A 16,996-nucleotide genomic window follows, 5' to 3' on the forward strand; every position below is an offset into this window, starting at 1 on the left:
AGGGAGAAAAAAAGAACTCTCTTATAAAGGTACTCGAGTGCACATTTATCCGGATTTTAGTGCCGGTTTGATCAAGAAGCGTCGGCAGTTTGATGCTGTGAAGAAGAACCTCCGTGCTGCGGACTTTAAATACTCTTTGCTGTATCCCTATACGTTGAGGGTGATGGTGCATGTGTAACGGAGGCCAGCTAGTAGTTGCTTTAGCCTCCTTGTTAGAGCGCCTGACTCTCATGCCGGAGACCCGGGTTCGAGACCCGCACGGAGCGGGGTGTGAAGGACCCGGTGAGAGGGGTTGCATTGGTGCCGTGACCCGGATGGGAGTGAGGTTTAGGGGGGTGAGTGTAACGGAGGCCAGCTAGTAGTTGCTGTGCGAGTAAACCTCACTCCTCTGATCTCAATAGGCGCTCTAGTGACAGACGCTAGAGGCTGCAGTCTTTAGCCTCCTTGTTAGAGCGCCTGACTCTCATGCCGGAGACCCGGGTTCGAGACCCGCACGGAGCGGGGTGTGAAGGACCCGGGTGAGAGGGGTTACACATGGGAAACCGATATTCCGCTGCCCTCCCTATGGAGGATCCCTTTCCCACTCTACAGATAAAGCGTTGTCGGGACAATTCGTTTCGCGTACCTACCCCTAAGTGACAAAATAAAATAAAATTCTGTATCAAAAATTATAAGGAAACGCCAGTACTTTGTTTAGGCTTGGTCTGTAGGGAATTCCAAACCTGCGCACATATATTCTAACGCACATAACTATAGAACCAATTGTTAATGCGCATGTGACCGCCATCAGCGTTTCTCACAGGTTCGCGTTTAACGTCTATGTAGAGAGAATGGTGTCGTCTTAGCGGCCCCTAATTTAATAACAAATGATCGTTGCGACGGAAGCGAATCAATCAAAACTAACTTTAGCTGGAAAATAACTTTATTAAAGAACCGCTATAAAGCCAAAACAATCTCTGTTACCTTAAATTATACGCTTATCTCTGTAAAGCTGCTTTGAAACAATCTACATTGTTAAAAGCGCTATATAAATGAAGAATATGACTTAACTTGAGAAGCACAATGAATTGATTATTTTGGGTGATTTTAATAGAAACTGGTTGGACCGTTCCTTTGTTAATGATAGAAATTTATTTTGTAGTGTAAATCTTACCCAGTTAATCAATGAGCCTACCAGAGTTAATTATCGTTCTTCGTCTTTGTTGGATTGGATACTTGTTACTAATCCTGAAAGGATAATTAAATCTGGTGTATTGTCTGATTGTTTAAGTGATCACTCGATTATATATTGTGTCTGGAAAATTAAAACTCCAAGTTCTCCTTGGAGAACTTGTACTCCTTTACCGTGTAAAAATATGAACGTGGGTGTTTTTTTTTAAGACCTAATTGATATAAACTGGGATGGGTTTCAGTTAATTCCATTTGTTGAGGACGCATTGGGTTTTTTTCATCCTGAGTGTCATGATTCCTGTCTTGTGTTCCCCTTGTCTTGTGTGGATTTTTGTAATTTCCTGTCCTGTGCCATGTTTTGTAGTCCTTCGTAGTTTTTCTCGTTTATTAGTCTCCCAGGTGTTTCTAATTAGACCCACCCCCTTGTTATCTTGTTTAGCTTTTTTGCCTGTGTATTTAAACCACTGTGCTTCAGTTGTTGTTTGTCGGTCGTTGTAGCTGTTTCCATGTTCCTGTCCTAAGTTCTGTGTTCTGTTGTCTGCCTGATTTACCTGTTTGTTTTATTAAAAGTAATGCTTGCAGATGGATTCTCTCCCTGCTTCATTCCTGCCTCATCATAACAGAACGACCGAGCAAACAATGAATCCAGCAGTTTTAAATGGTAATCTCCAGCCAAGTAGGCGTCCACGCCTTATTCTTATCCCCAGGATGCCTGCCGCCACATCTGCCGAGCCGGAGATTCTTCACGTCATGCCTACCAAGTCTAAGTCTCTTCGCGTCATGCCTGCAAAGCCTGAGTCTCTTCGCGTCATGCCTGCAAAGCTTGAGTTTCTTCACGTCATGCCTGTAAAGCTTGAGTTTCTTCACGTCACGTCTGCAGAGACCGTTCACGTCACGTCTGCCGATCCAGAGACCGTTCACGTCACGTCTGCCGATCCAGAGACTGTTCACGTCACTTCTGCAGAGACCGTTCACGTCACATCTGCCTATCCAGAGACTGTTCACATCACGCCCGCCAAGCCAGTGTCTCCGGACAAGATGGCCGCCGCCGAGGCAGTGTCTCCGGACAAAATGGCCGCCGCCGAGCCAGTGTCTCCGGACAAGATGGCCGCCACCGAGCCAGTGTCTCCGGACAAGATGGCCGCCGCCGCTGAACCAGTGTCTCAGAAAAAGATGGTCTCCGCCGAGCCAGTGTCTCCGGACAAGATGTCCGCCGCCGAGCCAGTGTCTCAGGACAAGATGGTCTCTGCCGAGCCAGTGTCTTTGGACAAGAGGGCCGCCGCTGAGCCAGTGTCTCCGGACGAGATGGCCGCTGCCAAGTCGCCTGAGCCCTCAGCAGAGATGGCCGCCGACACGCCTGAACCTGAGCCCTCAGCAGAAATAGCCGCTGCCACGGTCTCTGTTCCTGAGCCGGTTCTGTTCCTGTTCCTGAGCCGGTGTCTGTTCCTGTGTCATGGCCACCTGAAGGGTCGTCTCCTCCCTGGCCTCCTGAACCGTCTGCTCCGCCCTGGCCGCCTGAAAGTTCGTCTCCTCCTTGGACGCCTGAAGGGTCGTCTCCGCCCTGGACGCCTGAAGGGTCGTCTCCGCCCTGGACGCCTGAAGGGTCGTCTCCGTCCTGGCCGCCTGAAGGGTCGTCTCCGCCCTGGCCGCCTGAAGGGTCGTCTCCACCCTGGCCACCTGAAGGGTCGTCTCCTCCCTGGTGGCCTGAAGGGTCGTCTCCACCCTGGCCACCTGAAGGGTCGTCTCCGCCCTGGCCACCTGAAGGGTCGTCTCCGTCCTGGCCGCCTGAAGGGTCGTCTCCACCCTGGCCACCTGAAGGGTCGTCTCCTCCCTGGTCGCCTGAAGGGTCGTCTCCACCCTGGCCGCCTGAAGGTTCGTCTCCTCCCTGGCCGCCTGAAGGGTTGTCTCCTCCCTGGTCGCCTGCACTGCCTGCTATGCCTGCCTGCCTGCTTTTGTTATTTCCTGTCTTGTGCCATGTTTTATAGTCCTTTGTAGTTTTTCTCGTTTATTAGTCTCCCAGGTGTTTCTAATTAGCCCCACCCCCTTGTTATCTTGTTTAGCTTGTTTGCCTGTGTATTTAAACCTCTGTGCTTCAGTTGTTGTTTGTCGGTCGTTGTAGCTGTTTCCATGTTCCTGTCCTAAGCATAGCTGTCAACATTGAACATTGAAAATAAGGGAGATTTCCCGGAATCCATCGTCAAAATAAGGGATTTTTTTTTACACGATTCTTACCCAAAAACTTTTTAAAAAAGCACTAATCATTAACAGTCTAAAGAGTTTATAACTACACAATATATATTACAGACCAATGGATATGTTTAAAGAGCTTTATCTATTAACAAAGTAAACATTCAGGGTTTCTGCAGGTTTCAGTAAGTCAAATTTAAGACCTTTTTAAGACATTTTAAGCCCATAAAGATTCAAATTTAAGACCCTACACGTGACGACGCATTATCCAAGTTAGATAGATAGTTACCTCGGGATCATTATGTATCTATCTATCTATCTATCTTTCTATCTATCTACGATTATCTGATGTGTGTGTGTGTGTGAGACAGAGGGAGAGTTGAACAAACTTGAGCGCGCAAAAGACGCGATATGTGAACGGCGTCTGGCCGAGCTAGCTCATATCAAGCCACGAGCGACTGGTAGCACGCGAACGGAGGCTACAACTCCATACTTTTTTGCTACGTTTTGTGACAACTTTCTGCGGCCAGCGTTTCTGGAAATAAACGAGGGTAAACACTTTTTTAGACCTGTCACCTGACTAAATGAAATTTAAGACCTAGGATGAAAATCTGGCCGTTTTTAAGACACGGGATATTTTACGGGAAAATACTAAAACGGGAAGACAGCGGGAAAAGAGTTAAAATACGTGAGAAACCCGGAAAAAACAGGAGGGTTGACAGCTATGGTCCTAAGTTCTGTGTTCTGTTGTCTGCCTGATTTACCTGTTTGTTTTATTAAAAGTAATGCTTGCAGATTGATTCTCTCCCCGCTTCATTCCTGCCTCATCATAACACTGAGATTATAAATATAATTAATAAACATGCCCCTATGAAAACGGTTAGAGTCAAAGGAAGACATTTACCTTGGATTAGTTCTAATCTTATCAAAATTTTAAAGCAAAGGGATAAAGCATGGGCTAAATACCGGTTATCAAGGTATCCCATTTATTGGGAAAACTATCGATACCCACGGAGCAAGCGACGTCTGTGGACGTACAAAACAGGTTGATATCAAGTCCATCCGTCCAGGCCATGATCTGAACGTCCATTGACAGTCAGAATTAGTCGATTAATGACACTGAGAAATTATGTCCAATCTGGCCATAATCTAAACGTCCACAGACAGCCAGAACTAGTTCAGAAAAGACGTTCAAACTGGCTATAATCTGGACGTCCGTTGACATCCAGAAACAGTCCATAAATGACGTGAATAAAGATGTCCAATCCGGCCATAATCTAAACGTCCACTGACAGCCAGAACTAGTTCAGAAAAGACGTTCATACTGACTATAATCTGAACGTCCGTTGAAATCCAGAAACAGTCAATGACTGACAGCCAGAACTAGTTCAGAACAAAATGACAAACAATATCTGTAAATTAATTAACTGACTGTTAATTTACGGACTATATCATTAACTGTTAAATTGATCTTGCTGGTCAGACACCAACAGGGTTCATGATGCACACATGGCGCTTTTAAGTCCTCCTGGGAAGTTTGTATTCATGAGGTTTGACTATTTGTTTTTTTAATGTTTTAAATAAATTTATGAAGCCACTGTAAAATTTATCATTACATGTTATATTGTTATACTATAATACTGTCATATTTTGTGCAGGCATTAGCTTCCTTCATCGTAAATAGAAATGCCTGACAATGTAACTGCTAAATACCAAAGTATTGTGGTATTACATGTTTCTCACTGACACACTCATAACTCTTCAAGATCGGGCTAAAAGAAAATCCCAAGCTTCCTACTCATATTTTCATCATTGTGGCAGCGTTCATGTATGTTCAATTTGTAAATACGATCTTTATGATACAGGTATGTCTTGAATGCATCAATAGCTCTAGTTTAGGGACAATCCATACAAACAATCTTTACTAAACAGACTGTCACAGTGAGAAGATGTTTGTCCTTTATCAATGCTAAAGGCCTAACCAATGCAGTTAACACCATGCTGTTGAATAAAAGTCTGTAGACAAGTGTTAAGGTTAGGGTTAGGGTTAACCTTAACCCTTAATTTCTAACCCAGACCCAGTTTCACAGACATGGTTTAGATAAAGCCAGGATTTGTCCTTAGTTCAATTTGGGTATTTAATTATAGCTTTTAAAAATGTGCCTTAGAAAAAAAAAAAAAAAACATTACTGGCGTGCATCTTGAGACAAAACAATGGCACTGCCATAAGATATGTCAGTGCAAGTTGCTTTCAAGTAATACAGCTCAAACATGCATTTTAGTCTGGGACTACAGGCTTAAGTCTTGCCTGTGAAGTGTGAAACCCGGGGTATTATGTTGTAACTTGTATATAATTATGCCAATGTTACCAAAGTGTTGCGCTGGACAGAGGATTAACTCTAAACCAACAGGTTGTGTACCAGTGCCACACAGGGTGAAAAAGGATGTTGACATTATTAGGCATAAGTTTCTAAAGGAAAGGTCAAGAATTTGTGAAAGTGTAAAAGGGTCACTATGTGTCACATGAATGTAACTGTCACTACCATGATACCAAATCATTAGATTTTCATATAGATCTACATACAGAATTGTATATGAATATATGCAGTGTTTGCTCTGTTTGTTTGCTCTATTAAATTGCGCTTTATCAGAACAGTGGTAAATAAATATTATATATGGTCAGTTAGCCTACTAAGTTCTTACAGTATTTTTAATCTTTAATTTTTAATGTTTAATTTTTAATCATGCTGCAATGAAAAAAAAAAAAAATTTTAACCAATTGATTAAATATAAAAGCCAGCCTACAAATACAACCAAATAAATAGCACATTATATTATATATATATATATATATTCATATTTTCCTGTAATTGCAATGTTGCCACACTATTGGCTGTCTCTCCTAGCTGTTATGAGCATGATTGGTTATTCTCTGTTTATTCTGACTGTCATCCAGGAATCTAGCCAATGACAACTATGCGCGCCTTTACGAGTCAAGTTTGAATAAACGTCAGTTAGTTCAGTTGAGTGAGTCGGTGTTTGCTTTGCTGCTGCGCGGGATCTTCAATATTAGCCTATTCTGTGGGTTTTACATCGTTTAAAACATGGATTATTTTATGTAATTTATTATTTGGATGTAAATGAAGAACAAACAAGGAATATGGACAAAGAATTTTAACAACGGACATATTGCAATCTACGGAAGGTAAATAACTTTATTTTATACAAATTCTGCTACATCAAGATATAGTGTATTAAATTGAGAATCTAAACGCGATTAGAGCAATATTATTAGTGCATACGGTATTCCAATGTATTAATGTTGTGTGCTGCTAGCATGTGTAACTTGTCTAACTTAGTTTATGATAAAAAAATAAAAAAACTCAGCATGGGAGCTTTACAACGAGTGAATGAGAATATTGTATCTTTAGACAGAAAGGAACTGTCACAATCTTACTCTAAGAATCTGCAAACTAGGCGTTTGAATCTATTGTTGATCGCGGGATGGCTAACCGATCAGTTAAATTAACGAGTCGTAATAACTACACTAATATTTACTTCCACTATTATGCATGTCCCACCTGACCTGCCATTTCTTCTTAATTTTTGATTTTTGATAATTGTCTTAATAACTTCTTTACCAAAGGGAATGTTCATACGATACAGGATAGTCCCCACAAGCGCTGCACATTTGATATGTCTTCCTCATAAACACACCTGACTCCACTCATCTGCTCATTAGACTGCAGAAGCGGGTGTGTGTCAGATAAGGAGAGGTACAGAATGTGCAGACTGTAAAACATGAAATGGGAACATGGTTGGGAACCCCTGCTCTACTGCAGTGTGTAGAAGAAGTACCCAGAAAGATCATGAGCTTTGTAAAGACAAGGGGTCTCCATCTGTCCTAGACTTCAGTTCCAACACACCTGTAATTTTCAAGCAACCCAGAACACAGAGATTAACTGCTTTAACACCTAATTCAACTATTAATACAATTGGGAGTCAATTATCTACTTCAGGTTCTGTTTGGCTCAGCATTCTAGAATTTTATATAGTAAAATTATTATATAATAATTTACTGTTTTATTTATAACAAACATTTTCATTTTCTTTAACCCAACCTCTTGAGTTAGTAAACGGATATATAGGCCTATGGATTGCCAGGTGAATGTGCCAAGGAAGCCAAAGATATAGACATTAAAGTAAATTAGTAAGACTGAGGTGAAGTTAATAAAACATTGTGAAAAGTAGATGGCAGAGACAATGGGAGAAAGAAAAAAACAGGAAGATGGCTTTATAACATCCAAAGAAATGCTGGTAAACAAGGAGAAATAGAGAGGAATATTCTATTATTTCTAGACTTAGATTTGAGCATACATTTAGTAGCTTGGAAAAATGGGGAAACATGAGACAGGATGCGAACATTGTAGACCTGATGAAAGGAGAATATCGATTTACAATTTTAAAAGAATTAAGTTGAATTTCGACTTGCAAAACATATTACAAAGGAACTCATATGATGAAGTTTTGATTTGTTTTTTAATGCTATGACTGATTTAGATAAAAGAATATAGGCATTTAGGATAAATTAGGAAAATGGTGTTGCGATCTCGACCACACACTCCTAACCAGCAGGTGGCGGTACTTTGAGGTTGTATACCAACCGCCATAAAAATCATTAAAGGGTAACTAAACCCTAAAGCAGTTTTTTTTAGTTAATGATCTGTAAGAATGGGGCTTTATTAGTGCTGGTCATTGATTCGAGTAACTTTTTTGACATTCGGGTATAAAGTGTTTTAATTCTACAATGTATGGTGTAAGAACGTCTGAGTGCTGCCCTCTTCAGGCTGAACGGTGGCTACTGCAGTTGAGTTTCCCTATTGGATGTTTGCGGTGGCAGGACGTAGACTTCCGCGGGCAAGATGGCGAACTGAGCACTCGTTAACCCAGAGCTCCGTTTGTTTGTCCCCAAATTCTCAGACTAGTCCTTCTTTTAATAATTAAAAATTACACCAACACAGCTACGTGGATAGGTGACTAAGTGGACTTACTCAGCGCGAGTTCCACACTCTGAAATGCCGCTATCTAACAAGATGAAGAAAGCTAATGCAGCAACAGCACATCCTTCCAGCCGACCGGGAGGCGAGAGCAGCAGTGTGGCCTCAGATTAAGCAGGCCAGAGAAGCAGGTCAGCGGGCTTACTTCAGAGGCCCAATTGGATACATAAATGGAAAAAGGATTGTGGTTCCTTAACCACACATCGTTTCACTAGCATCTCACTGTCTGACGTGAAGAAATTTGTTTACATTTCTATGAAGGACTTCCGAGTTGACTGTTTTTAAGGGGACGTTGCCCAATGTTCACATTCCAAAGCAGTTTTCTCCTGCTGATATACCTCAGGTTAATTTATTCTTTTCTCAAGTGGTGAGTTCCTGTTTAATGTTTACTGTTGATTCTAATTTTTGTTTCATTTCATTTAATGCAAGGGGCCTTAGAGACAGCATCAAACGAAAAGCAATTTTCCTCTTCTGTAAAAGCAAAGAAACCAAACTGTGTCCTGCTGCACGAGACTCATTCAATCAATACGGATGAAAAATGTTGGTCCAATCAGTGGGGTGATGAAATCGTATTTTGTCATGGAACTAATCGTTCTGCGGGTTCTGCTGTCCTTCTGAACAACTTCCCTGGGAAAATTGTGACTTCCAAAAAGAGCACAGATGGTCACTGGATACTATGCATTCTTTCAATCAAAGACTCTTTTATCATCCTAGGAAATATCTATGGTTATAACAACATAAACCAAAACAAAAATCTACTCTCTGAAATTGATGGTCTCGTTAAAAATTTGAAATTGCGTTATCCAACAATTCATATTATCTTAGGAGGAGACTTCAATATAGTATTTAATGAATCGTTAGACCGCTCGCCCACCAAGCTTCATAATCATCACTATAACCCTCATTTAGTCAGCTTCTGTAGCACTCATAATCTGTCTGACCCAAGGCGCTTGATGCACCCCAACTTAAAAAAATTATCTTGGTTTAAGCCGGATGGTTCAATCAAATCAAGGATTGACTTTTGGTTAATCTCCGACAGTGTAAAAGATTTAGTATCTGACTGCTCTATATCTTCTGCTCCTCTATCTGACCACTGCTTTATTAATCTCACTTTGAAACCCAGTAATAATCCCAAACGAAACCAGGGCAGAGGTGGGTAGAGTACCCAAAAACTGTACTCAAGTAAAAGTACAAGTACTTATAGAAATATTTACTCAAAGTAAAAGTAAAAGTAATAATCTTAATAGTTACTTGAGTAAGAGTAAAAAAGTATCCAATGAAAAAACTACTCAAGTAGCGAGTAACTTACTTCGGATTATATATATATATATATATGAAGAAGACTTCAGATGCAAAAGCTTCTGAGTGCCATCTGAAACTTTCTTCTAAAACAAGCATTTTTATAAAGCTTGTATATTTAAGTACAGTAATTTCACTTTAATGCCAATTAATAGGTACTTTTCATTGCCATTTAAGTGAAATAACTGAACATAAACGTACAAGCTTGATAAAAATGCTCTTTTAGAAGAAAATTTCAGATGGTACTTAGAGGCTTTTGCATCTGAAGTCGTCATATATATAAAATTATATTATTTCAAATTTTTATTTTTATTTAAATGACTATTATTTTCATAAGTAGACTGTCTGGCTCTCTTTGCAACAAAAAGCATTTTCTCCCATCTGTAGCCTGAAAAAGAAAATCATTGCCTGTCCTTTGGTTTGTATAATAGTAATATAACTTATACAACTACATTTGGATTATTAGACAATGTTGAAATAAAGTGAATCTGTAGAGTGTTGCATTCAAAGGCATGCAATTGACACAGAGAAGAAAGAGTTAAAACTCTTCACATGTGCTCGCGCTCATGACTGCTACTGAATATCTGAACACACACAAAAAAAAAAAGTACATCGACGAATCTTCTTCTGTCGGTTCTCCAAAATATAATCAAATGTATATTTCTGCAAGCATGTTTAAACTGGTTAACTGTGTCTACGGCAGGCAATTAAAGGCATTTGTTTTCAAGTCGAGTTCGCACGCCACTGCCCAACAATACACACAAACTACCGCGGGATGGCGGGTGTTCATAAACTGTGGGCAATGGTAGATTATTTAATGTATAAATTAATGTATATGTCCAAAAAACGGGTAATGTCATACTTTCTAGAAGTGCTATCATGGCGTAATAATCTGTTTGGTTGTAAAATGTATTACCTGAGTGAAATGAAATCGAATATATCGTCCTGTGGAATCATTCATTCACAGACAGCTTACGAAGATGTTCAACTAATAAAGATTATTAGTCGCTGGCAAATATATGATGCATTTGCAGATTTGCTCTCACTTGACTGTACTGTAGGTCCACGTCCACTTCATCTAACGCTCTTGATGTGCTTAAATCTTCCTGTTACGACTCCGAGTCGAGTGTGAATTGAAATCGCTTCAGATGATTCAGTGCGTGCAGGAACTGAACAGTTCATTCAAACTGATTCGCGAACCGATTTAGACAGACCTGCCAACTTGTTTGATGAAGTCTTTGAACAGAATCGACTCAAAAGAGCATCGCTCAAGCCCAGAAAAAAGATACATCGCACTTACGCATTTAACAACACATATTGCATTAAAATAAAGTAACGAGAGGAACGTCGCCCAACGTAACGAAGTAAAAGTACCGTTTTTTCATTAGAAATGTACTCGAGTAAAAGTAATAAGTACCCACATTCAAATCTACTCTTAAAAGTAAAATTTTTCCAAAAAACTACTCAAGTAAATGTAACGAAGTAAATGTACTTCGTTACTACCCACCTCTGAACAAGGGTTATTGGAAACTCAATGCCAGCCTGTTACAATCTGAAAAATATAGCCAAGGGATTAAAGACATAATTAATGAAATTACTCAAGACCCCAACCTTCTATCTTATAGCTCCAAATGGGAATTTTTAAAATTCAGAATAAGAATTTTTTTCAATCTCTTTCAGTAAACAATTGCAACAATCTGCCCTTTTAGAGGAGACCAATTTAGCAAGAGAGATAAGTCTCTGCTGTAACAAACTCGCGCTTACGGACACTGACAAAAAGAAACTACTTACTCTACAAACCAAATTAGATCATATTTATACACGAAAAGCAAATGGAGCATTTATCAGATCCAGAGCAAAATTGATCGAGGAAGGAGAAAGGAATTAATCTTATTTCTGTAGATTAGAAAAAACTCGCCAGGAAAGGAATAATATAGGAATTAATGAAAATGATTATGAAATTAATGAAAATGAATGCTCTGATCCTAAAACTATAATCAATAAAGTTTATTCCTTTTACAGTAATCTATATTCTTTTAGATTCTCAGCTGATGCATCAGAGGCTTTCTTTAATAAAATTAGAGGTTTTATTCCCCAAATAAATGAGGACTTCCAAAATACATGTGAGGCAGAGATCACGTATAATGAGCTGGAAAAGGCGTTGCAATGTCTGACTTCTGACCGCTCCCCTGGCCCAGACGGCCTGGCAGACAACTATTATAAACATTTCTGGGAGCATATCAAAGCACTTTTATTTGAAACACTTAAAGAAGCTTTAATTAACCATTCACTTCCAGAGACGTTTAGGCAAGGTGTAATTGTTCTCATTCCAAAACCAAACAAAAATCCCAAAGTCTTGGACAATTGGAGACCGATAACACTATTAAACAATGATTATAAATTGCTAACACACATAATCTCAAATCGTCTTAAAGAGGGTCTTCCTCAAATAATAAATGACACTCAATCAGGATTTATGAGAAGTAGACCAATACACAATAATGTTCGCCTTGTCCTTGTTTCACTTGAGTATAATGAGCATGTTAAAGATGATGGCTTTATTCTTTATTTTTTATTTTTACAAGGCGTTCGACACGGTAGAGCACCCCTTTATTTTTAAGGCTCTGGAATTCTGTGGCTTTGGGGAAAAATTTAGAAACACTATAAAATGTTTTTATAACGACACCAACAGCTCAGTATCTCTCTCAGGTGGCACTACGCCTCGCTTCACTATCAACAGAGGGATACAACAAGGCTGCCCCATCTCACCATCACTCTTCATAATTGCAGCTGAAATGTTGTCAATCCTCATTAAAAATTCAGATATTGAACAGTTAAATGTCTTTGATAACCAAATAGTTATAAGTCAGCTGGCCGACGACACCACTCTATTTCTTAAAAATGTTGAGCAGGTCCCAAAGGCTATAGAAACTATAGACTCATTCTCAAAAGCATCTGGGTTAACACTGAACTTAAAAAAGTGTGAGTTGTTATCTATACATGACTGATGATGATGATGAATTTTATTTTTAATGCACTATACATTTGACATCAAATCTCAAAGTGCTACAAGGCTCAAACAGATAAAAATAATTAAAACAAATACACAGGCACTTAAAAATACGCTTTTCTGAAAAGAAAGGTTTTCAATTCTTTTTTCAAAACATCTGTGGTCTTGGGAGCTCTGAGTTTTTCTGGAAGGGCATTCCACAGACGAGGAGCGGATGCTTTAAAAGCCCTGTCACCCATAGTCTTGAGCCGTGTCCTAGGTGTAACCATGAGGTGCCGTTCGCCTGCTCTGGTCCGGGTGGAGGTGTGTGGGGAAAGGAGATCAGTGAGGTATGTGGGGGCTGCACCGTGCAGACAGTGATGGGTGTGCAGAAGGATCTTATATTCTATGCGGAGGTGAACAGGGAGCCAGTGAAGGGATTTTAGGATAGGGGTAATGTGCTCATGTTTCCGCACCCTCATTAGGACCCTGGCAGCACTATTCTGCACAAACTGGAGCTTTTGGAGGCTCTTGCCAGGGATTCCCAACAGGAGTGCGTTACAGTAATCCAGCCTGGAGGAGACAAAGGCATGGACGAGCTTCTCTGCAGCTGAAAGGGAAAGAGAGGAACGCAGTTTGGAAATGTTACGGAGGTGAAAAAAGCGAGGTTTTACAAATTGAGGTGACATGATTGTCAAAAGAAAGGTTGGGGTCAAACTTGACCCCAAGGTTAGTAACGGAGGGAGAGAGGGAAATAGTATTATCAAAAAATGAAACAAGTGTGATGGGAGACGAATGTAGTTGATGAGGCGTTCCGATTTGGATGGCTTCTGTTTTAGAGCCATTCAGCTGCAGAAAATTTTGATTCATCCATGCCCCGATCTCCTCCAGGCAGGAGGTAAGGCGGGAAATGGTGGCAGAAGGGGAGCCGGAAGGAGTGATATGAAGATAAAGTTGTGTGTCGTCAGCATAGCAATGGTAGTGAATTCCATGCCTGCTGACGACACGACCAAGGGAAAGCGTGTAAATTGTAAAAAGGGTTGGACCGAGTACGGAGCACTGGGGGACCCCACAGGTAACAATGTGTGGTGAGGATTTTGCCTCCCCCAAGGCTACATACTCAGTCCTATCTGTGAGGTAGGAGCGAAACCATTTTAGGGAAGTGTCGGAGAGACCAATATAGTGCTGAAGTCTGTGAAGGAGGATACGATGATCAACAGTATCAAACGCAGCAGAGAGGTCGAGAAGAATAAGCAGAGAAGTGGAGCCAGAGTCAGAGGCCATAAGGAGGTCACTGGTCACTCTGAGGAGGGCTGTCTCTGTGCTGTATTGAGAGCGAAAACCAGATTGATATTTATCATACAGACCTTTGGAACTGAGATGGGTATGGAGCTGGGAGGAAACCACTTTTTCTAGCATTTTTGAGATGAATGGGAGGTTAGAGATGGGTCTGTAATTTGACAGAGGTTCAGGATCTAGGGTGGGTTTTTTAAGAAGAGGTTTAATAATAGCTGTTTTTAGGGCTGTTGGAACATTTCCTGTTTGCAGTGAAAGATTTATCACTTTAGTTATAAGAGGGCTAATGGAAAGATGGTGGGTTTTGAGCAGAGCAGTGGGGAGTAGATCAAGAGAGCAAGTGGATGGTTTAGATTTACGGATGATATTCTCGACCTCTTGCTGCGTTGTAGACGAAAAATGTGACAGTTTTTGCGTGATCAGTACTGTAGGGATGTCGGGAGTGGAACATGTGAGAGGGGAGAGAGCTGAACGGATACAGTCTATTTTGGAAGTGAAAAAATGCAGAAATTTATTACAATTTGAGTCGGTATGGCTGAAAAATGAGGCAGTCTGTGGTTTGAGAATGTGGTGAATTGTGGAGAACAATTTTTTGGAGTCACCTGCATTGTTGTTAATCAGCATGGAATAATGCTGTAACCTAGCCTTTGAGAGAGCTCTAGCATAGGCCCTACGGTGCTCTCGGTAGGCCAATTTATGCACCATCAAGCCAGATTTTTTATAGGTGCGCTCCAGGACACGACCAGACTGCTTCATCTCTCTAAGTTCTCCTGTGAACCAGGGTGCGGACCTAGAGAAAGTGACAGTCCAGCTTTTAACTGGAGCATGACTATCCAGAATGGAGCTAAGGCTGGTGGTGTAAAAATGCACAAGTTCATCCATTGACAAATCTGGGGAAGGGGAGAGAAGATGTAAATCCTGACTAAAAGAGATGAAGTCGATGTTCTATATATTTTGGAAAGTCATCTGACGTTTTGGTTTATGAAAAGAAGATGACAGTAGGATTTTGAATAATGTTGCCAGATGGTCAGAGACGCCAACATCATACACCTCAAGGCCAGTAACTGTAAGAGAGTCAGTAATCGCTAAATCCAGTATATGGCCTTTAGTATGTGTTGGGACATCAACAAGTTGATGGAGATTAATACAGTCTAATGTGTATTTGAAGTCAGACGCCAGTCGGCAGGTCTGGGAGTCCATATGTACATTAAAGTCACCAATAACTAAAATGTTGGAGTATATTGTACAAAGGGAAATAAGAAAACTGTGTATGTCAGAGATGAATGTTGGATGTGGTTTAGGCAGGCGATAAATAAGAGCTATTGTTGCAGAAAACGGATGTTTACAATTAAAAACAAGACTTTCAAATGTGTCCGTATTGGGAATGGCCACGGGGGATAGCACCAGATTGCTGCGATGTATTACAGCAAGCCCCCCACCCCGGCCAGTTGTACGAGGCTTAGAAAGGTAACAATACCCAGGTGGGCAGGCCTCATTAAGAGACCTGCCACCTTGAGGCAGCTTATGGTATCCCTATTAAAACTGCAGTCAAATACTTGGGTATACATATAACTAAAGATACTAAGTTGAGTGAAACATTAAATGTATGCAACAAAATGGATGAATGTAAATTAGTGCTGCACGATTAATCGTATCGCAATCACAATCGCGATGTCAAGCCTACGCAATTATATGACGCAAAATACTGCGATTTTATATTAAATAAACAAATTAGTGCTGTTAACGCACTTATTAATGCAAATGCTTTTAAACCATTCATGCGCGATAAGACATAAAAGAACAAGCTGCCTGTGAATGTCCTCCTGACACACACACAGATAGACGCGCGCCAGTATCAAGTTCTCTTTCGCGGTAGAACGAACAACATGATGCCAAAATGAACGCGCTGCCTGTGAATGTCCTGACTGTGACAGACAGAAAGACTCGCGCTAATATCGTGCGTGCGCACAAAACAGCATGACAGAATAGTTCTCTTTCGAGCTTGAACGAACAATAACACACACAATTATGCCAAAATGTCATAACATAAGAGTAGTCTTATGATGAACATGAAGAGTTGTGATGACTCGTGAAAGAATGAGGCGCGTGTGAGATCCGCGTCTCTGACAGCGGCTGGTCTTAAAGGGACAGTACAGTAGCCACTAATGTCGCTAAAGTTATTCTTTTTTTTATTTTTTTATTTTTTATTATTATTTTTCTTTACCCCTGACATGTATGGTTATATGTACTCTTGTATGTAAATTATGTTTTGTTCTTGTTAAAATGCAATAAAAAAATAATTCTGTTGCTGAAGTTAATCAAAGAACAAAGGGAACAGAGAAAAACACTCACTGCTCTTGACTAAAGAACTTTTTTCTTTAGGCTGATTATCACTAATCTGTGTGTGCATTTATTTTCCTTGAGAACCAAGCAAGTTGACTCATGAAACCATTTGTTTATTATATCGCATATCGCAATCGTAATCGTAATCGCAATATTGACCTCAATTATCGCAATATGACATTTTCCCCAAATCGTACAGCCCTAATGTAAATCAAGATTAGACAGATGCACATGCATCGCGACTGAGTGTGTTGTTGTGATTGGAGCTCCGTTGAATTAATTTGTAATCCTTAATTTTCTTCTTTACACTCTTTTACAAACAAACATTTTCATTTTTACAGCGTGTGAACATATCTGGAATACTATTCTCTTTAAAAAACAATCGGATTGCTTTGATATCGGTACTTATATCCAACTTTCCGAACTTCCGCTACTAGCCTTAGCCCGCTAGCATTGCACGCGTGGTCGCGCCTATCGATCGTCTTATTTACACCCGTATCACTGAAAGCTATAATTCGCCATTATAGCACATCTGCTATAATGGCGAATATATTGAATGTGTGTCTAACGTTACCTGTGAGTGCAGGTGAGGACACGTTCAAGCTGCATTCGGTGCAGATGGACTTGGAGTCGGTGGACAAGCAGATCCGCGTCC

The 16,996-nt window shown here is 40.5% G+C and overlaps 1 protein-coding gene across 1 annotated transcript in view; it reads left to right on the forward strand.

The window, feature by feature from the left end:
- Positions 1-365: 365 nt before the first annotated feature.
- The window catches only part of LOC308690408 (uncharacterized protein), a gene marked incomplete at its 3' end in the record, with an annotated part of 35,463 nt that continues 18,832 nt past the window's right edge, over positions 366-16,996 (forward strand). Inside the window, exon 1 of the mRNA XM_081364809.1 lies at positions 366-3,042. Coding sequence (XP_081220935.1) covers positions 1,753-3,042 — 1,290 coding nt within the window. The 5' untranslated portion in view covers positions 366-1,752. The remainder of the gene's footprint in view (positions 3,043-16,996) is intronic.

This window comes from Scardinius erythrophthalmus (genome assembly GCF_964197995.2).
Source record: "Scardinius erythrophthalmus genome assembly, chromosome: 5".
NCBI lineage: Eukaryota > Metazoa > Chordata > Actinopteri > Cypriniformes > Leuciscidae > Scardinius > Scardinius erythrophthalmus.